Genomic DNA, 21,346 nt, shown 5'->3' on the forward strand with positions numbered 1-21,346 from the left:
ATAACTCCGAAATCCACTGTTTTAGCTTCAAAACTCAATGGATAATTTATTTTTATGACAGTGGTATCCGCTCCATCTTTCACACACCTTGACTAATTCCACGAGATACTTGACACCTCCAACTAATAGCTACATTAACACATCCTACGCCTCCCTTTTTTTTCTTTCACGAGATACCTACCAACTCCCACTGATAGTTACACTAACATATCCTACGCCTTTTTTTCCTTTTCACTCCATAGATACACTAACACTCCCACGTTCTTATATGATTCTGAAATCCACTGTTTTAGCTTCAAAACTCAATGGATAATTTATTTTTATGACCATGGTGTCCGGTCCAGCTTTCACACACCTCGACTAATTCCAAGGATATCTGTCACCCTCCCACCAATAGCTACACTAACATATCCAAGTCTTTTTTTCTTTTCACTCCAATAGCTACAGCGACACTCCCACATCCTTGTATGATTCCGAAATCCACTGTTTTAGCTTTGAAACTAAATGGATAATTTATTTTTATGACCGTGATGTCTGGTCCAGCTTCCACACACCTCGACTAATTCCACGAGATACCTACCACCTCCCACTAATAACTACACTAACATATCCTATCCCTCTCTTTTTTCCTTTCCACGGGACACCTGCTACCTCTCACCAATAGTTACACTAACATATCCTACTTTTTTTTCCTTTTCACTCCAATAGCTACACTGACACTCCCACATTCTTATATGATTCCGAAATCCACTATTTTAGCTTCGAAACTCAATGGATAATTTATTTTCATGACCGTAGTGTCCGGTCTAGCTTTCACACGCCTCGACTAATCCACGGGATACTTGCGACCTCCCACTAATAGCTACACTAACACATACTACGTCTTCTTTTTCTCCCTTCACGAGATACTTGCCACCTCCCTCTAATAGCTACACATAGCAGGAGCTTTAGGGCACCGAACTTCCCACTATACTAAAATATCAAATAAAATATATAATAAAAATGTTTACCAAATACGAAAGGAGTGACTGAAAAGAAGGAATAGATTGACGAATAGTGTGAAGAAGCTCAATCCTCAGAGATGGCATAGGAGGTGTGGGTCCCAATAATGTAGATTCAATTAGCGATAGTAAATTCCTATATGATTGCTAAAACCATTACTCTGAGGCTCCCATTCATTTACCACATTGTTATATGATTGCTAACGCTAAACCATTGTTTAATTAGCCTAAGCGTTTTTCCTTTTTCACTACAATAGCTACACCAGAAGAAGAGCCTTGGAGCCTCTTGCAGAAATGCAAGATAAGGCTACATACAACAGACCATTATGGTCCGGCCCTTCACCAGACCCAACACACAGCATGAGATTTAGTGCATCTGGTTGTCTGCTACACTAAAATATCAAATAAAAAAATATATAAAAAGTTTAATTACCTAAGTGGTTTTCTTTCTTCACTAATATAGCTACACCAGAAGGAGGGCCTTGGAGCCTCTTGCTGAAATGCAAGGTAAGGCTACATACAATAGACCATTATGGTCCGGCCATTTCCAGACCCCGCACATAGCATGAGCTTTAGTGCACCGAGATGCCTTTTACTCCAATAGCCCGGAGTAAGTAGTAACTGGTAAAGTTGGTTCAACGCGGGTAAACAACCTCTTTCTAAAACACAGAGTATAACTACTATAATAAAGCATGGTCCTGCCCTTTTCTGAAACCCACACATAAGCAGGACCTTTAGTACACCGGGCTTCCCCACTACACCAAATTATCAAATAAAATATATAAAATAAATTTACTTTTCCTCGACTAATTCAATTGAATACCTGCCACCTCCCACTAATAGCTACACTAACATAAACAAGCCTTTTTTTTCCTTTTTCCTTTATCACTTTAATAGCTACACTGTAAATATCTAATAAAATATATATATAAAAAAAATTACTTTTCCTCGACTAATTCCCTGGAATAACTGCCACCTCCCACTAATAGCTACACTAACATATACAAGCCTTTTTTTTCCTTTTTCCTTTCTCACTTTAATAGCTACACTGTAAATATCTAATAAAATATATATATAAGAAAAGTTTACTTTTCCTCGACTAATTTCACGAGATACCTGCCACCTCCCACCAATAGCTAGACTAACATATCCAAGCCTTTTTTCTTCCCTTTTTCCTTTTTAACTTTAATAGCTACACTGTAAATATCAAATAATATTATATATATATTCTTACCGGATACGAAAGGAGTGACTGGAAAGAAGGAAGAGATTGACGAATAGCGTGAAGAAGCTCAATTCTCTGCGATGGCGAAGGAGGAGTGGGACCCAATAATGTAGAATCGATAAGAGATAGTAAATTCCTGGGAGACACCATTGTTGCTCTGTTACTCTAAGCTCCCTTCACCCTTACTGATACAGTAGCAGAGGAAGAAGAAGAAAAAGAAGGCGGGAAAAAAGCCCTAGTTTAGGGTTTTCGTATGGAAGAAGAAGTGAAGGCACTAGTTTAAAAATAATACTGTAATAATAATAATAATAATAATTTGATAAATTATACTCTTTTTGACGGTTTGGTTAAAAACCAAATCCAACCGCAATTTGAATCAAACCGATTAAAAAATTCGATATTTGATTAGGTTTGATTTGGTTTGATTTTAAATTTTAGAAAATCGATACTAATTTGGTTTGATTTTACTCTAAAATAACCTGCAAAATAACTAAACCGAATCGATATATATATATATATATATATATATTATAATCATTTAAATATTATTCATAAATACAATATAAATATTTGTTACATTTTATATTTTAATCATGATTTAGCTTTAGTCGTAATACATTCAGTCATATGTCTTCATCCAGTTGACAATAAGATTCTAAATGAATTTCGCACTTTCATTAACAAATGATACTAATTTTGAAAATTATATCTTATTCTATATTGAAATTTATATCTAAGATTCATTAGACTATAGACAATCACTAATCTTAACTTTGTTTTTTAATCTTGTCGAGCAAAAAGTTTATGTGCATATTTTCCAGGGTTTATCATATCATTTTGTTAAATGTAGTTTTTAAATATTTTTTTAGAAGTGTTCATATTATGTTGTTCATGATTTTGCCGAAGTATAACACTTAGTTGACATCTTAGTTTTAAGGTTAAGATACAACACTCGATTGACATCTATATGTTAGATTGAATTTTAAAAAAAAATCTTCAACTTTTATCATTATCTAAAGTTATAAATCGAAAAAAAAAAACGAATCAAATTGAACTAAACCGACAAGAACCAAACCGATGGTTATTTTTTTGTTTGGTTTGGTTTTAGAAATTTAAAAAAACGATCAAGTTGGTTTGATTATGATTTTGACCAATAACCGACCCAAACTGACCCATGAACACCCCTACTCTCCCTATCAAATATTTTTTTTTAATTCCAAGCATCGTAGAAAAATAATAATATACACCTTGAACTTACTATATTTTACACAAATTTCTATCTTTATAAAAGTAAAAACTAATAATCTCACTATTTATGTATCTTCGTTGAATGTATCGGGAGTTAATTATGTATCTCGATAGATTCAAAATCGAAAAAAATATATCGAAAGTTAATTATATATCTTTACAAAGGAAAAAATTATATATTCGTAGGATATATCGGGAGCTAATTATGTATCTCAACACACCCAAAATTAATTTTTTCAGTAATTATGTAAAATACTAGGATTTTATGTAATTAAGATCCAAGCTATTAGGATTTATGTTGTTTGGCCTAATTTTTACACCTTCTCCATATTGTTACTCGTATTTCACTTTATGTAATATTATTCTCTTTTTATCAACAATGTCCTTTTTAGAAAAAGGTATATTTTTATTTATATATATTTATTTTAATAATCATGATTGTTCTTATAATTATGATGTTTGGGTCAATTTGCGCGTACCTCGACTAATTTAATGAGATACATATCACCTCACATTATTAATAGATATCGGGTATCTATCTACCAAAGTTAGAAAAAAAAAATAGAAAGAAATCAACTCTAGTATTTGTATCTATTGGAATTGAACCACTAGACCACACTCCAAAGATTGATTTTTCTATTTTACTTATATGTACTTCGACTAACTTTAAAGGGTACAACCTCTCATTGACACAGGTACTAGCAACTCTGTAATATTTAAATAAAATATGTTTTTTATTTTACTGATTATATCATGATTTGATATATTTATGGTAAGAAGTTTCAAAAGTAATTTTCTAAAAAAAAGTTTTATGCTTACTCAGGTACGCTCACATAAAATGAACCAGATAAAATAGTATTTTTGGTACCATTTCAAAATGATTTGATTGATTACATATCGATGCAAAATGTTAATTTAACGGTCATGTTAAATCAAAATTAAAATTCTAGCTATAAATTGGGTTATTAGTAGTGACTAAAAATTATTGAACCATTAACTCCACAACTAGTTTGATATAAAAATATTGTCTAAAATTTGATATAATCAAATACTACCTCTGTCCTATTTTATGTGTCATAGTTTAACCGGATACGAAGTTTAAGAAAAACATATTATTATCTTTAATCTAGCGAAACCTTATAAGTGGAACCAATGAAGGTTAACGTGAAATTCAATATTATTATTAGTGAATTTGAGTCAAACTTAGGTTGTTTCAAAATGGGAAGTGTCTCATATAAGTAAAGACAAGAAAAATTAATATAGGGTATTATTTCTCGTGTAATTGATTATGGTAGATCAGACAACAAGGGTCTACCGTAGCCTTACCTTACACGAGATTATTTCCACAACTTGAATTTGTGACCTCTTAGCCACATGACAACAACTTTATTAGTTATATCAAAACGTGAAATTTGTAACTTCTTTTCGGATGTTTAGGCCTTTCATCTTTGTAAACGCAGATACGACTCAATTGTGTTGTTTATCACACTTCAAACCAACTTCAATTAAGCTTGCACGAACCTCGACTAATTTCACAATACACTTACTGTATTCAGAAGAATAATTGTGAATTGTTTAAATTCTTGAATTTACTATAGCATAAACTCAATAATGTCTTTCAAGAATGTGCCTCATTCACTAATAGTAACATCCCCTCAGCCATTTGGCCAACAAAAAATTACAAGCAATTGCTCCTATAAATCATTACATTTTCTACTCCTCACTTAACCTTATAGCACTATATATAAGTATAGCTGCTCCATCCCCCACTCATTACATCGTTATTCGAGGGCAGTAAGCAACGATCAACTAACTTATGCAACCGATAGACTTCCATTATAATGCGCCACTAACAAAAAGTCGGGAACTAGAGGCAGTGTTTAGAGTCGAAATCTTTATCAGACAACAAACCAGATATAAGACTTTTTAGTCTCTGTGCACCTGCTCCAGGTCTCAGTGAAGTTATGTTTCTTAGAATGTACTGTGAGATGGTAGCATTTGCATCTCCACCATCAAACCAACTACCAGGAACAAAACCATCGGCTTTACGCCCCAAGAGTTCAGAATCAATCTTGTCAAGCACTGGCTCATTCCTGCGGAATTTTCTTGCAAATGATGCATTGCTGTCCACCATGTTTTGGTAATCACTAAGAGTTAGAACATGTGGATGTTGCTTTGGAGGGTTGTCCCAGGATATAAAATGAAGGTCGTGATTCACAGTAGTATCCTGGAACTCTTCTGCATTGCAAATGACAGTGTGGAAATATCCTTCAGGCGTTGAAAGGAAGTTGGCATAGTACATTAAGACTATCCTCGGGAGGTTATCCCACCCCCATAAAAGGTATTCTATAAAGGGGCGAGAGAGCATCGTCCAAGCAGAGCCTGAGGAAAAGGGATGACATCACATTTTCAAAATATTAGATATGTTATGGATATTGGTATTTGATTATAGGAGCAAATATTTATAGTAGCTAATCTCATAGACATATGACAAAGATTGCAAAAATTGAAACAGTGATCACACAGGAGAAAAAGAAAAGGGAACTTGACCTCTGATAACTTATTCAAAGTAAGAAACTTTAACATAAATGCAATAGAATAATGCTTGCTTGTAATGAGTTTATCTATCACTACTGCAGTTCAAAGAATAAAAGAAAATGTTAGTTCAAAGTGTCTTCGCTTTCATCTTTATATTTTGCAGAAGGCATTCGCAAAATATAGTTCTGCCAAGTTCAAGGAACAAGAGGCAAACATTCGAGAGTTTCTGCACATCAAGATCTATTTTTCAATTCATACAAACTTTCTGTTCAGTCATCTTCGTATAGTTCTACCAAGAGCTTGTGTAATCAGGTCCGGTCAGATATCCTTCCCAGTTTCATACAATTTGACGACTCGGACACCCGAATGATCATATTTTATGTTACAACAAAAACATAGTCCACTATAAAACGGGTTGAGATCATACGGTCTGGGGCAATCATACTTGAACTTAGCAAAAATAACAACTTAACTGCATAATGAAGTCACTTGGGTGTATTCCTGGCACTTCAAATTTTATGTTCTTCTGTTTCCAAAACCAAGCACTTCTTCCGCACCCAGAAACCCAATGTTTTTCCCTAACAAAACACATTTTCGCTAACATCTATACTTCTGTGTAACCTTCTGGAGAAGATGTCTATGGTTATGATAAACTCCATCTGGAGTTTAGGAACGGAAGAGACAGTCACACGTGAGGAAATTCCAATAGACAATGCACAAAGCTGAAAGGATGCTGTTACGCAAATGTAGGAGTTATAGAGGATAACTCGAGATTTGCAGGCTGATTCAGGAACAGAGTTCGAGATTTCAGCTCAAGATGAATTGAGAAGAAGAGAGAAGAGAAGAGAAGAGGAGAATAGAATAGACAGAAATTTAGAACAAAAACTGATATTTGTCATTCATGATGCTTTGTTGTACAGATTCCCTATTTATCTAAAAATGGAATACACTATGAATACAATTGTAACTACTTTTAACAGATTTTGAGAATGAACAGTGAACAGTGAACTGCCTAACTAATTGGCAGTTATAGCTACTTTCTAGAACCTGTTGCTGAGCTGGACTGACTTCTTTTTATCTCCCTTTCCAACTATTTATGTCTTTCAATCTTTATTTAATGTATCAACACTCCCCCCAGCAAGAGATCCTTGTCCACAAGGATTAAAAGTGGGAACCCTAGTCAACAATGCATTGTAGAACTCCCAAGTAGCTTCATCAGCCGATAGGCCTTGCCACTTAACCAAAACCTGAGCAACAACCTTATTGCCCTTCTTCACCATCCTTCTTTGCAAAATACTCTCCGGAGAGGGGCAGTGAGGATGAGCAATATCCAAGGTAAGGGGATAAGAGATAGTAGCAGGTAGCTCATAACACTTCTTCAGTAATGACACATGCACAGTAGAGTGAATCTTGACATCAGCGGGAAACAAAAGAGTATATGCTACTGGCCAACCTTCTTGACAATCTGGAAAGGACCATAGTACCTAGAAGACAATTTGCGATGAAACTGAGTAGAAACAGTCTGTTGTCTATAAGGCTGAGTCTTAAAGTAGACCCAATCACCAACTTCAAAGGACCAGTCACTCCTATGTAGGTAAGCCTGCTGCCTCATTCTCAATTGAGCCCTGGTCAAATGGTGCTTGAGAAGTTGTAAAATCATTTCTCTGTGGAGAAGAGAATTATCAACTTCAGCTGAAGCTGATTCACCAGGAAGGTAAGGCAAGTGCAAAGGGTGAGGTCTGCCATACAATGCTTCATATGGAGTCATATGGATAGATGAATGATAGGATGTATTGTACCAGTATTCAGCCATAGCTAAACAATTTGACCAATTAGAAGCATCTTCACTACAGAAACACCTCAAATATGTCTCCAAACAACTATTTAGTACTTCAGTCTGGCCATCAGACTGAGGGTAGTACACTGATGATGTGTGTAGATGGACCCCTTGTAAGGTGAATAACTCCTGCCAGAAGGTGTTAAGGAAAATAGCATCTCTGTCACTAGTAATTGCATCGGGAAGACCATGAAGTTTCACTACCATATCCAAAAATAATTGAGCAACAGATGCAGCAGTATAAGGGTGTTTAAGAGCCATGAAATGAGCATATTTGCTTAACCAGTCAACCACCACTAATATGACTTCATAACCTCTAGAATTAAGAAGTCCAGTGATATATCCATACTGATTTGAGACCAAACTACATCAGGTATGACCAGCGGTTGGAGAAGCTGCTAAGTCTGCTTTGTTCTTTTGACATACATCACAAGCATGAATCAATATCTGTACATCAGATCGAAGTCCTTTCCAGTAAAAAAGAGTCAGCAATCTCTTCAAGGTGGCTTCTATGCCTGAGTGGCCACCCTGAGGGGAAGAATTCCACAAGGTGATGATTTGAATTCTCAGCTGGTGGTCATTTCCCACCACAAGTCTTCCTTTCCTCCTTAACTGATTATTACACCAAGTATGGGGAAGGGGGTCCTTGGGTTGTTAATTATACTGTTTTTTTTGTGAATGTTGGTTCTTTTGTTACTTTAGCATATTGCTTGCCTTTTGGTTAATTATACTTTATTTTTGTGGATGTTGGTTCTTTGTTCTTTATCATGTTGCACGACTGTTGGTCTACGGTCTTTTGTCTTGAGCCGGGGGTCTATCGGAAACAGCCTCTCTACTCCTTCGGGGGTAGTGGTATGGACTGCGTACATTTTACCCTCCCCAGACTCCACTATGTGGGAATATACTGGGTTTGTTGTTGTTGTTGTTGTTGTATACTGCTTGAGGGTACCAGGAGAGGCCTGAAGTTTATGAATAAGAGCTTCTGTCTCATGTCTTATGGTCAACCTGCCAACTACCAACTATGGCCCGGAAAAGATCACAAATAGCAGTAGAAAGCACCAACGACATAAGTTCAGCACCTGTCACCCTTGATAAAGCATCAGCCACTTTGTTTTCCACCCCTCTCTTATATTCAATTGTGTAGTCAAATGGCATTAGTTTAGTCAACCACAAGAGTTGAGAGTTAGTATGCAACTGTTGTTCAATTAAAAACTTCAAAGCTTTCAGATAAGTTCTAATGACAAATTTTTGTCCAAGAAGATATTGTGACCATTTGGTAACAGCCTGCACAATAGCCAATAACTCTATCATATACGGACATGGCTGCATGTTTAGGAGCAAAAGCTTTGCTAATAAAAGCAATGGGATGGCCCTCTTGCATGAGAACGGCACCAATACCAATCCCACTTGCATCAGTTTCCACAATAAAGAGCTTAGTAGCATCAGGTAAAGCTAAAACAGGAGCCTGAGTAAGTCTTTCTTTGAGAGTTGCAAATGCAGTAGTTGCTTCATTAGACCATTTAAAATTGTCCCTCTTTAAGAGGTCAGTTAATGGTCTAGCAATTATACCAAATCCCTGGATGAACCTCCTATAATATCCAGCTAATCCCAAAAATCCTCTTAACTGCTTAAGAGTAGTAGGAACAGGCCAATTCTGCACAACATTCACCTTTTGCGGATCAAGAGACACTCCATGCTCAGTAATAAAATGGCCAAGATACTGAATTCTCAACACCCTAAAGAAACATTTATTTTCTTTAGCAAACAACTAGTGTTGCATCATAACTTCAAAAAACAGTTGTAAGATGCGATAAGTGATCTTCCAAGCTCTGGTTATATATAAGGATATCATCAAAGAAGACTAATACAAACTTCCTCAGGAAGGGTTGAATACAAAATTCATAAGTCCTTGGAAAGTTCCCGGTGCATTTGATAAACCAAAGGGCATAACCAAATACTCAAAATGACCTGAGTGTGTTCTAAAAGCTGTTTTAGGTACATCATCCTCTGCCATTCTCAACTGATGGTCTCAATCTTAGAAAAGATCTTGGACCCTCCCAACTCATCTAACAAGTCTTCAACAATAGGAATTGGAAACTTGTTCTTGACAGTCTGTTTATTTAAATCTCTATAGTCCACACACATCCTCCAAGAACCATCCTTCTTCCCAACAAAAACAACAACAACAGGAGAAGCAAAAGGACTACAACTAGGTTGTATGATCCTTTGATCTAGCATTTATTGTATTAACCCTTCAATGATATCCTTTTTCACAGATGGATATCTATATGGTCTCTTGTTTACAGGTTCAGTACCACGGTGTAACACAATCCTATGATCAAAAACACCTCTAGAAGGTGGTAACTAAGTAGGTTCTTTAAACAAAGGTTGGAACTGCAGCAATAAACTTAATAACCTTGCATCTGTTTCAGGTTGTTCCTTAGTTTCAATGGCATACCATTGTACATCACTATTTATAGAAATAACTACTTAGATCATGTATAGTTGAGACTGATTACCTGAAAACTTAGCCATTTTCCCAGCTCCTAAGGCTGTGACTTGACTTCCTGCACCTCTGAGACAATGTTTCTTCTCTTTGTAGTAGAATTCCATGGTGAGTTTCTTAAAATTCATCTAAATATCCCCCAAGGTGAGCAGCCATTGAACCCCTAAAACCACCCCACAAGAACCTAGTGGTAACAACAAGAAATCAGCAAAGAACTCAGCTCCTTGTAACAACCAAGATATAGTGCACATCTTGTCAACTTACATGTCATTTCCATTGGCTGCTGCAACTTTTTTAGGAAGAACTGATCTGATGGTACACCCCAATTGTTGTACTAACTCAGGGTCAATAAAGTTGTGTGAACTACCGGTATCAATCAAGATGTGTAAAGACTTTTTAAAGTGACAGCTAGTCACTTTCAAGGTCCTATATCCTACGGAACCATTTAAAGCATGAATAGAAAATTCCAGTTGCTCCATTGTGTTGGTCATCTCCACTTCTTGACTTTCTTTAGTGTTAGAATATGTGTAGAAATAGGAGTAGTATATCAAAATCCTACTTGGAAAAGGATTTACTATAGTGTCTATAAATAGGATCTCTATGTAATTATGTAAATACACAATTTTAATAATATTTTCTCTATTAATTCTCACATGGTATCAGAGTTAGGCCCACCTAATTCATTGTGTCCGATGTTGAGCCCCCCGTCTTATATTGTCCACGCTCCAGATGTCTAGCCCTGGGCATGCGAGGGGTGTTGGAGTCCCACATCGGTGGGTTAAAGGGTCTTTGGTCTCCTTATATGGTCTTGGGCAATCCTCCCCTCATGAGCTAGCTTTTGAGGTTGAGTTAGGTCCAAGGTCCATTTCTTTATCATTTAGCGTCTACCATTTCCAAAATCTGGTCATCAACACCCTCATCTTGCTCCTCTATTTCCAGCAAGTACAACTGCTTGACAGTTTTGCATTTATGACCAAAAGTGTACCTCTCATCACAGAAGTAACAAAGACCTTTAGATCTTCTGTCATTCATTTCTTCAATACTCAACGTTCTCCCGTTAACACTTTTTTGTGGCCCTGCATAACCAATAGTTGGAGTTGGTAATAGTCCTGGTTTACTCTGCAACCTCTGCTCAGCTGATCTCTTAGATGTGCTGAAACTATGGAATCCACTAGATGGTTTGATGGCAGTAAGAGATGTTTCTTGCATTCTTGCACTGTTATACACCTGTGAAAGTGATGTAGGTTGTGTAATCTTCACAGCAATGTTCAGGTCAGGTTTCAAACCCCCAATGTAACAAATTTTCTTCAGACAATTTAACCCTAGTCAAATACTTCTCAAATACAGCCTGATATTCTTTCACGTTCCCCACCTGTTTGATCTTTTTCAGCTCCTCCATAGGGTCATCAAAGTTAGTACCAAGCCTATCCACCATAGACATTACATACTCATTTATGTAGGCGGTTGCAAATACTGCCTATACCTCATAAAAGATAGATGCCACTGAATGGCTTCTCCCTCCAACTGCAAAGCTGCAACTGAAACCTTATCCTCATTAGCAACATTTTCCATGGAGAAGAATTGTTCAATTTTGAACAACCAGGATCGTAAATCATCCCTAAAAAAATCTCAAATAATCCATTCTCGACCATCTTGAGAAATTGGAGTTGTGAGTGTTATAGCTTGCAGGGCTTTTATCTTGCTCTCTTTTTTCTGAATGTGAGGGACCTGCTCTGTCCACAGGAGATTTCTCCCTCCTATTTTCTCCTAATTGCACCAACTGCTCTTTCAATTCCATCACTACTTGATCCAATCTTTTCAAGCTACTGACCTCCCCCGTCTAAGTTCCCATATCCGCTATCAATTTCTGTAGGATATCCCTTATTTCCCCCATTTCAGCTGGAGAACTATCAATGGATCTTGTTGTTTTCGTCATGGTTGCCAAGAATTCGATTGGCTTTGATACTAATATTATGCAAATGTAGGAGTTATAGAGGATAACTCGAGATTTGCAGCTGATTCAGGAACGGAGTTCGAGATTTCAGCTCAAGATGAATTAAGAAGAAGAGAGAAGAGAAGAGGAGAATAAAATAGAGAGAAATTTAGAACAAAAACTGATATTTGTTATTCATGATGCTTTGTTGTACAGATTCCCTATTTATCTAAAAATGGAATACACTATGAATACAATTGTAACTACTTTTAACAAATTTTGAGAATGAACAGTGAACAGTGAACTGCCTAACTAATTGGCAGTTATAACTACTTTCTAGAACCTGTTGCTGAGCTGTACTGACTTTGATACGAGTACGACCGTGATTGTGGATCAATACGTGAAAACTCGTGCTCGGGTGACTGGCCAACTAATGGAACAAGCTTTAGAGTGTTGACTCATTAAGGGCATTTTAGTCATTTTGTAATAAGTTGTAACCTAGGCTATAAATAGAACATATTAGGTCATTTTCTCATAACTTAGATGATATTTTGAGAGCTCTTTGAAAGTGTTCATACAAGTGTGGATATCACTTATGACAAGTGCGGAATCATTTGTGTTGGTTGCTTGGGGATTCCGTTCTCTTAAGGTCACCGTAAGAACTTGATGTTATTTGTATAAGTATTCAATATACACTTTGGTTCATAGTGTTTGTGCATTGTGTGTCAAGTTATCTATCATTCTATCTTATTATTATTGTTGAGTTCATTCTCGGTTTTGGGTGTCCAAACCCGAGACCTTGTTGAGTCATTTTTGTTCTTGTTATTGTGTTGTAATCTTAGTTTGTGGCTCGCTGATTATAGGTGTTGAACACCTTAAAATCTTGTTGTTATCGTGCTTGTATTGTTATTGTGTAGTGAATCCGAGAGGGATCACCAAAAGGGGTCCTCAGTTCTTCAAATCATGGACTGTTTTGGTGTGTGTTAGTGTCTTCCTTGTCGATCTTGTATCATTTGGTATCAAAGCATGGCTTGATTTTGTTTTCACAAGATCAATCTGGGGCTAGCTAGCTTAAAAATACAAAAAAAAAAGGAAAGTGTAGAAGTTGTTCTTGTTCTTGGCCGAGACATGTTTCTTTGTGGCTAGATCTTGTAGTCTTTTGTTTGTTTAGATTGTTTCTAGTGTTGGTTTCTTTCTCACCAACACTAAAGTGTCTAAATCTAAAGGTTTGAGCTTATGTTGTTGACCTTGTTGATGTAAATTGGAAGTTGGTCGTGTGTTGATATTGTTGATCTTGGCCGTGTGTTGCAATTGTTGTGGACTTGGAGGTGAATGTTGGTGGTGTTCTTGAGAAATTGTTATTGAGATCTTGTTGTTCTTCACATCTTGACATCTCTTAATCAATATAAAGTATATCATAGATCCAAAAAAGGTGTAAGATAAAGTTGAAAAGTTGTTGGTGAAGAGACTTGAATACATCACTTCAAAGACTTGTCAACCATTTTTCCATATTTCAAAAGGACCTTGTTTTGTGGGAATAGTAAAGTCAAGTCTCACTTTTTAAGTTGGAATTTGAAAAAAGTTTCCAAGACTTGAATTTTTCCACCAAAAGACAAACTCATCCATTCCAAATTATATCAAGACAAAAGCTTCAAATTGGTGATTAAAAAAAAAAAATTGTGTGGGACCGCGACCAATTACGTGGCTGCCACGTCATCACGTTTTACTGTTCACGCGACATAAGTAAGCTCGAATTTTTTGATTTCTTAGTTTCTAATCTTTGTTTCTTAGTTGCATTTTGTTGATTCTATTGCTAATTAACAAACTAGTAATTGTCTAGGTTGTAAATTAGTTTTGAGTCCGTTTATTCGTGTCTATGTTTCTTTGTGTGCTTTTATCTTTTCGAAAACTTGTTGTAGCCTTTTGACTCAAGTACGTACAAATTTATTTTGAGTCGTTGCAAACAAAATTTCATTCCAACCTTAAGCCACAAGTGGGACCAAGTAACTTCATTGGAGTAAAAACGGTGTACCAACACTTGTGAGACCAATTGAGTGATACTTGAAAAAGTGTGAGCTTGAGAGTTAGTGAGGGTGATTTTTGCTAACCTTAACTTGTTATTGTTTGTGTTTTGTTTAGTATTTCTTATTAGGTACGATGGCTTCGGGTGAAGGTAGTCTAAGAGCCTCGAGAGAGGTAACCATGGATGCTTTGCTGGCGGCCATAATGAGCGTGAAACATGATCTTAGTGGTCGAATGGAGAGGATGGACGGGATGGAGGGTTCCTTTTTAAGGAGAATGGATACATTGGAAGTTCGTTTAGATTACAACCATTCAAGTCCGAAACACTACCACGTCTCGACTAGTAGACATGCTACCACCCCGGATACATTTCCCCAATTGCTCAATCCACCTAGACCAACCCATGAACCCATCCATCAAGTCCCTACTTATCCAAAAAACCGAAGTCAAGTCCATCAAGAAGCTTCCCAAATCCGAGACCCCCTTGATATGCCGAGAGCACCACTAAACCAAAACCAACCAATCCAAATTGATGATGTGGAAGGTAAGGGTCTTTATGGAGGTGAGGGGTTAGATGAAGCAACTCTCTTTGCAGAATTTGTGCGCAATAGAAGAAGAGTTTATGGCAGGGGACATAGAGGCCGAGGGGGAAGAGTTGGACCGGCCCCTCATGATGGGGGCAACTTGGGACACCGACCTCATGTTCAAGAAGGTCTAGTGGACCAAGGAGGCAATATGGGTAGAGACACGGGCCTAAATTCCATTAAGATCACTCTTCCTTCTTTCAAAGGGACTAGTGATCCATCTCTCTATCTTGATTGGGAGTTCCAATGTAATCGGATTTTCCAACTCAACGAGTTAACTTCCCAAAAGAAAGCCGCACATGCCATTGCTCAATTTGAAGGTTATGCATCTACTTGGTGGGAGACAAAGCGGTTGCAACGGGCAAGGAATAACAATCTTGACCTGCCGGATTGGGATGAATTGAAAGCTCTTATGAGGGAGAGCTATGTCACGGAAAGGTACAAACAAGAGCAACTAACAAAGCTCTTGAGGCAAGGAGATAGAAGTGTGGAGGAGTATTATGATGAGTTTCAAAACTTGATCCTACGTCTTGACATAGTCGAACCTCCAAATCATAGCCTAGCTCGGTTCAAGGGTGGCTTGTGCTATGAAGTTGTTTCTCAATTAGTTGTCCACAAGTTTGACCGAATTTAGGACCTTGTAGAAGCGGCCATTGAAGTTGAAAGGAACAATAATGCTAAGAAGACCTTCGGGTGGGACAAGTCCTACAAGCCCTTAGAGAAGAAACCATTTGATAAAACAATCCAAAGGTATCCACGACTTGAAGGTACTAATTCTTCCACTCCTAATCCTAAGGGTATCGTTTGTTTTAAATGTCAAGGTTGGGGTCACAAAGCTAGCGAGTGCCCAAACCGAAGGAACATTATACTAGTGGAGGGTGATCCTGATTTTGTTGAGGATAAAGTGACCAAAAATGATGTTAGTGAAGGAACCCTTAAGAGGATGATGGAGATGATGGTGAACCCGAGAGGGTGGTGGAAGAAGGGAAAGTTAATGTGCCTTGCGGATTGATGAGGAGAACACCTCATGATGATGCTTGGCCCGAAGAAGGTGAGATCTTGATTCCACTTTGACCTCTTGATGATGAAGAACCCGAGAGTACAGTATGGTCCTTGCTCCAAGGAAGTACACTTTTCATTTTGTCTTGTTTCTTGTCACACTTAGGTGGATAGACAAGTATTTCTTTTGGTGCTTAGAAGGGTATCTTATTCCCCAAGTTCCCACGGCATGTGTAGAATGTACACTCGTGGTTTGATATTTTTTTATTGATTATGCTAACTTTAACCCTCATGTCACGAGGAATATGTGTTCTTTTGTCTCCTCTATTGTTTTGAAGGTTCGGATTCGAGGTCGAATCCTTTTTCAAGAAGGGGAGGATGATACGAGTACGATCGTGATTGTGGATCAATACGTAAAGAACTCGTGCTCGGGTGACTGGCCAACTAATGGAACAAGCTTTGGAGTGTTGACTCATTAAGGGCATTTTAGTCATTTTGTAATAAGTTGTAACCTAAGCTATAAATAGAACATATTAGGTCATTTTCTCATAACTTAGATGATATTTTGAGAGCTCTTTGAAAGTGTTCATGCAAGTGTGGATATCACTTGTGACAAGTGTAGAATCACTTGTGTTGGTTGCTTGTTTTGAAACGTTGGTTGCTTGGGGATTCCGTTCCCTTGAGGTCACCGTAAGAACTTGATGTTATTTGTATGAATTCTTGGGACTTAGTATTCAATATACACTTTGGTTCATAGTGTTTGTGCATTGTGTGTCAAGTTATCTATCATTCTACCTTATTATTGTTGTTGTGTTCATTCTCGGTTTTGGGTGTCCAAACCCGAGACCTTGTTGTGTCATTTTTGTTCTTGTTATTGTGTTCTAATCTTAGTTTGTGACTCGCTGATTATAGGTGTTGAACGCCTTAGAATCTTGTTGTTATCGTGCTTGTATTGTTATTGTGTAGTGAATCCGAGAGGGGTCACCAAAAGGGGTCCTCGGTTCTTCAAATCATGGACTGTTTTGGTGTGTGTTAGTGTCTTCCTTGTCGATCTTGTATCAGACTTCTTTTTATCTCCCTTTCCAACTATTTATGTCTTTCAATCTTTATTTCAGGTATCAGATGCAATGGGAAATTCCTTAAGTGTTTGATACTAAGTTGTTAATTCAAGCAGATTTGAAATCCAAATACACTTGACTAACTCACGGAGATCTTACGGCAGGCAGAATTGGCTGAAAATAGGCCAAAAACCAACCCAAAGAACAATTTAGAGGTGCTTTATGGGAAACTTCAGCAAGTTCATACGACTTTGCAAGCTGAATGGCGATTAAGAAAGCGAAGCTAAAAAAGCAACCAAAAGAGCTCAATTGCTTCCTTTTGCGTTCGACACAAATGCACAAAATTCTCACCTGTGAACAGTTTAAATGCTGTAGGCATACTCCTTTTCTGTGGGATCCAGAAGAGATCGGATTTATTCAGGCTGTACAACCCTGAATCAATTATTACAGGTCTAGCTCTGTGGTATCTACAAACAGAAATATAACATTTCAGTAAACTAAACATACTTACTAAATCTCGTTAAATCTAATCAACAAAAATAGGTTCATTGATCCACATACTCCTTCCATCCAATGTCACTTGTATGCTCAATAAAATTAAGTTCTCTTGGCACGGTTGAAAAAGTATGAAGTAAATCTGCCAAACACAATATCAAGGCACGAGATCATTAGAAAGACGGTAATCAGCGAACCAGTTTCTGCACTTACATTACATGCGGCTGCTTAGAGTATTGAGTCAATTTCCAAGTTGGATCAAATAAATTTACTTGTCGGATGATAGGATTAGCATAAGAGTTATGTAAAGAGTTCCACAACAACATCATGTACACAGAAATGCCTCCCCTCCATCAAACAAAGAAAAGGACTTCGACCAGTGTAGCAACCAAGTACACCTCAACTCCAATCTAGGCTACATGAATTCTTCCTATCCGTTACATTCTATTTTGGCTCGGGTCCAAAAAATTGTTGTTTTTAAGGCAAATTAGGACTCTTTAAAATCTCACACTTTTATATTGACACAAACATACAAGTCTTTGCTCAATGAAACAGTACCTGCATTTATATTAAAACGTGAGCTGCTTAACACAATTTTGAATCGATATCAAACTTGGATCCAACAAATTTATTAATTTATTTGACAGATGATATGATTAGCATAGTATTGTAAAACTGTTGCACAACAATCCCCTGCACACAAAGTGCCTCACCCCCGTAGAATTTTTTAAAAGAGAGAACTTAATGAATCTATGATCAACTACACCTCAATGCAAATTAGGATAATCTAAAATTCCACACTTATATTTACATGAACATACACACTTTTTTCAAATTAAAAAGACTCTTGACACATACCAAGGCTGACGTAAGAGCAATAACAACTAGTAAGACTTAATTCTCCAATAGTTAAGTTACTGTCCCTTGTGCCGGTTCGTCTACTGGGATCCTCTTTTTCACTACTATTTTGACTTTCACCACCACAAATGGCCCAACATAACTGTCACCGTAATTCTCACTACCACTTATAACGGAAGTTCCTTTACAGATTTGAGACTGAAGAAAATTAGTTGGCATCGACTATCTTAAAAATAAAAAGGAAGCAATAGCAAGCAAGTACTGCAAAGATATGGCACCCGCGCCTAACTCCACCCCAAAAACTAGCTCATGAGAGGGAGGATTGCCCAAGTACATATAGGCAAATCACCAATAGATCCCCAATCAATGTGGGACTCTAACCCACTCTAATACCCCCTTCACGTCCAGGCCAATCTGGAAAGTGGACTAAGAGCGTAAACGAGAATGGACCTAGCTCTAATACCATGTAAAAGATATGGCACCTAGACCTAACTAAACCCCAAAAGCTAGCTCATAAGAGCAGGATTACCCAAGCGCATATAAGCAAACCACCGGTCCATTCCCTGATGAATATGAGCCTCTAAATTGGTTGGTCCCTAATCCACTCTAACACACACCACATTCATCCAATCTAAAAACCAAGAATCTCAACAAATGGAAGTGAAATTGAAATATTAAACAAATGGTCCTAGTTCAGAAAAGGATAACTCACTAGCAAACACACATAAAAGGGCAAATATACATAAAAACAGAAACAGTTTTTAACTAACATACCATCTTGTGTCACCAAAGGGTAATCAGAAGCACTAAGATTTATAAACCAATCCCACTCACCACCTTCCTTGAGCAAAATAGCAGCAGCATGAAGTGTATTACTAACCATAGTAGGTCCTCTATAAGTAACCAAATTAGATCTCACAACAACTCTCACATTTCCCACTTCAACAAATAAAGGTTCCCTTTTTACAAACTTCACTAACTCTAACCTCTCATCAGCTGGTGCTTCAAGGTCTAAATGTACAACATACTGATTCAATGGATGGTACAATGCCTTTAATGTCCTTTTTATACTCTCACCATCACCACTTGAACCAGATATCAAATATGCCAATCTTGGTATTGTTGAAATTGGCCTAGTAGGTGATATATGTAATCTTGATTCAACAAAGATTGGAACTTTAGCTTTATTGGATGATTTTTGAAATGGGGTTTTAGTTGAAAGAGTGAAAATGATTAAGAAAAAGGAAACTAAAACAGCAAAAGCTAAAGGAAACATCCATTTTGTTTTCTTTATAGTAAGTTCCATTTTCTTGATCTGCTTACTATATTGTCTTCAAGATTTTCTTGAAAATAGTACTACCATTCTTGATCTTTGCTTTGCCTTTTTACTTCAAAAAAAATAAATCTTTTATAACTGTTCATGGAAAGTTTGGAGCGTTGTAAAAAGGCAATTTTTTTGAGCTTGTTTGTATAAAGTAATCTTGATTACTTCTCTAAGCATAGTGACTAATGGTGTTAGTGGGACCCACCACCAACACAAGTGTAATGAAGGGAATAATCTGCCTCATTTTTTTAGTGGAGATTTTTTTTCCGATGATGGTCTGAATATATTCTTTGTAAGAGAATCATTTAAAAATTAAAATGAAAATTTAAGTTTTATGGTTGTAAATTAAAAATATGTTAAAACCTATTGAGAGATAAAGAAAATAGGTTAAATAAATTGAAATTATGAAGAGTAATATTTTATAGTATTTTGTCATGGTCTTATTTTTTTCTTATTTTTTATAATATTATTTTCAACTGTTGTTTTTAGTCAAAAAAATTAGCTAAAAATGGATATCCATTTTTAAAATAATGACAAGATATACGTTCACTTTACTATTTTCAAATCCCTCATGAATATACTTATTCATTGTAGTTGCAAGAACTTTTTTTCAGCATAGTAGTATTTGATATGAATTAAATGTATATATTGGGAAAAAAGAGTAATAATAAAGTTAAGTTTGATATGTATAACGTTTAAATTTTAATAGCCCAAACCTATTAATGACTGTGGAAGACCATATATTGGTGAAATATTTAATAAATTTTCAGAAAAAGTATATAAAGTACTAGAAATTTCATTCTTAGCTGCAACCATTAAAAAGTAAGGTCACCAATTGATAAAGTCTAGCATCCAGTAGATTGTTGTCGCTGACTTCTTTTTGATAACCGAGGTAAGGGTGTCAAGTGGGTCGGATCGGATCAACTCAGAATTGACCCGTTAGAATTGATTAGATTGTGGGTCGGGTCGAGGTTGGGTTGGGGTTAAGTGAGCTGGATCGGTCCGAATTCAACAGAAAAATTTTTAAAAACAACTTTAACCCGGTCCACTTAACCCAACCCGGTCAAACCCACCTAAATCCAGTTAAAAATTCGATCAAACCCGGTAAAATTTTATTTTTTTTTCAATATATACTATATATACCCACCTATATACATTTTTAAATACGTTAAACAATATATATACACTATATATATAGTATATACTACATTAGAATTTAAAAAATATATACACATATACAAAATTACACATATATACGCATCATTCAATGTATATGTGCTATTTTAAAGTTTAAATAAAACTATACTACAATATATATACATTACAGTATATATATATATATATATGTATGTATATATATATATATATATATATATATATATATATATATAGTTATATAGTTATATACTAATTTATAAAATATATACACATGTATACGTTAAATATACACGTATATAGAAGGTATATACACATATATACACACCATTCAATGTATATATACTACTTTAAATAAAATATACTACAATATATATACATTACAATATAGTTATATACTAATTTATAAAACATATACACATGTACACGTTAAATATACACGTCTATAGAAGATATATACACATATATACGCAGCATTCAATATATACGTACTACTTTAAATAAAATATACTACAATATATATACATTACAATATATATATATATATATATATATATATATAT

General features: G+C 36.2%; 2 protein-coding genes across 3 annotated transcripts in view; both read right to left on the bottom strand.

Annotated features, from left to right (window-relative positions):
* Positions 1 to 2,515, bottom strand: part of LOC107841784 (nuclear pore complex protein NUP205) — a 49,377-nt gene extending 46,862 nt beyond the window's left edge. Inside the window, exon 1 of the mRNA XM_016685629.2 lies at positions 2,236 to 2,515. Coding sequence (XP_016541115.2) covers positions 2,236 to 2,376 — 141 coding nt within the window. The 5' untranslated portion in view covers positions 2,377 to 2,515. The remainder of the gene's footprint in view (positions 1 to 2,235) is intronic.
* Positions 2,516 to 5,035: 2,520 nt separating this feature from the next.
* LOC107841783 (beta-glucuronosyltransferase GlcAT14B) lies at positions 5,036 to 19,890 on the bottom strand. Of its 2 annotated transcripts, XM_016685627.2 has the most exons (4): positions 19,079 to 19,890; positions 17,513 to 17,588; positions 17,303 to 17,418; positions 5,036 to 5,856 (listed from the first exon to the last, which is right to left on the bottom strand). In XM_016685627.2, the coding sequence occupies exons 1-4, from the start codon at positions 19,608 to 19,610 to the stop codon at positions 5,342 to 5,344; spliced, it is 1,239 nt and encodes a 412-aa protein (XP_016541113.2). In that variant the 5' UTR covers positions 19,611 to 19,890; the 3' UTR covers positions 5,036 to 5,341. The 2 variants fall into 2 exon arrangements, with proteins under 2 accessions (XP_016541113.2, XP_016541114.2); XM_016685628.2 differs by lacking the exons at positions 17,303 to 17,418; positions 17,513 to 17,588.
* Between the last annotated feature and the right edge of the window lie 1,456 nt (positions 19,891 to 21,346).

Source organism: Capsicum annuum, chromosome 9 (assembly GCF_002878395.1).
Source record: "Capsicum annuum cultivar UCD-10X-F1 chromosome 9, UCD10Xv1.1, whole genome shotgun sequence".
NCBI lineage: Eukaryota > Viridiplantae > Streptophyta > Magnoliopsida > Solanales > Solanaceae > Capsicum > Capsicum annuum.

Excerpts from the sequence above, each read along its gene's own strand:
- LOC107841783 (XM_016685627.2), bottom strand. The coding sequence starts at position 19,610 with ATGGAACTTACTATAAAGAAAACAAAATGGATGTTTCCTTTAGCTTTT. Across the intron at positions 17,589-19,078 it reads CCCTTTGGTGACACAAGATG|ATTTACTTCATACTTTTTCA; the intron begins GTATGTTAGTTA and ends TGTGTTTGGCAG. Across the intron at positions 5,857-17,302 it reads AGCATTTAAACTGTTCACAG|GCTCTGCTTGGACGATGCTC; the intron begins GTGAGAATTTTG and ends CCTTTTCCTCAG.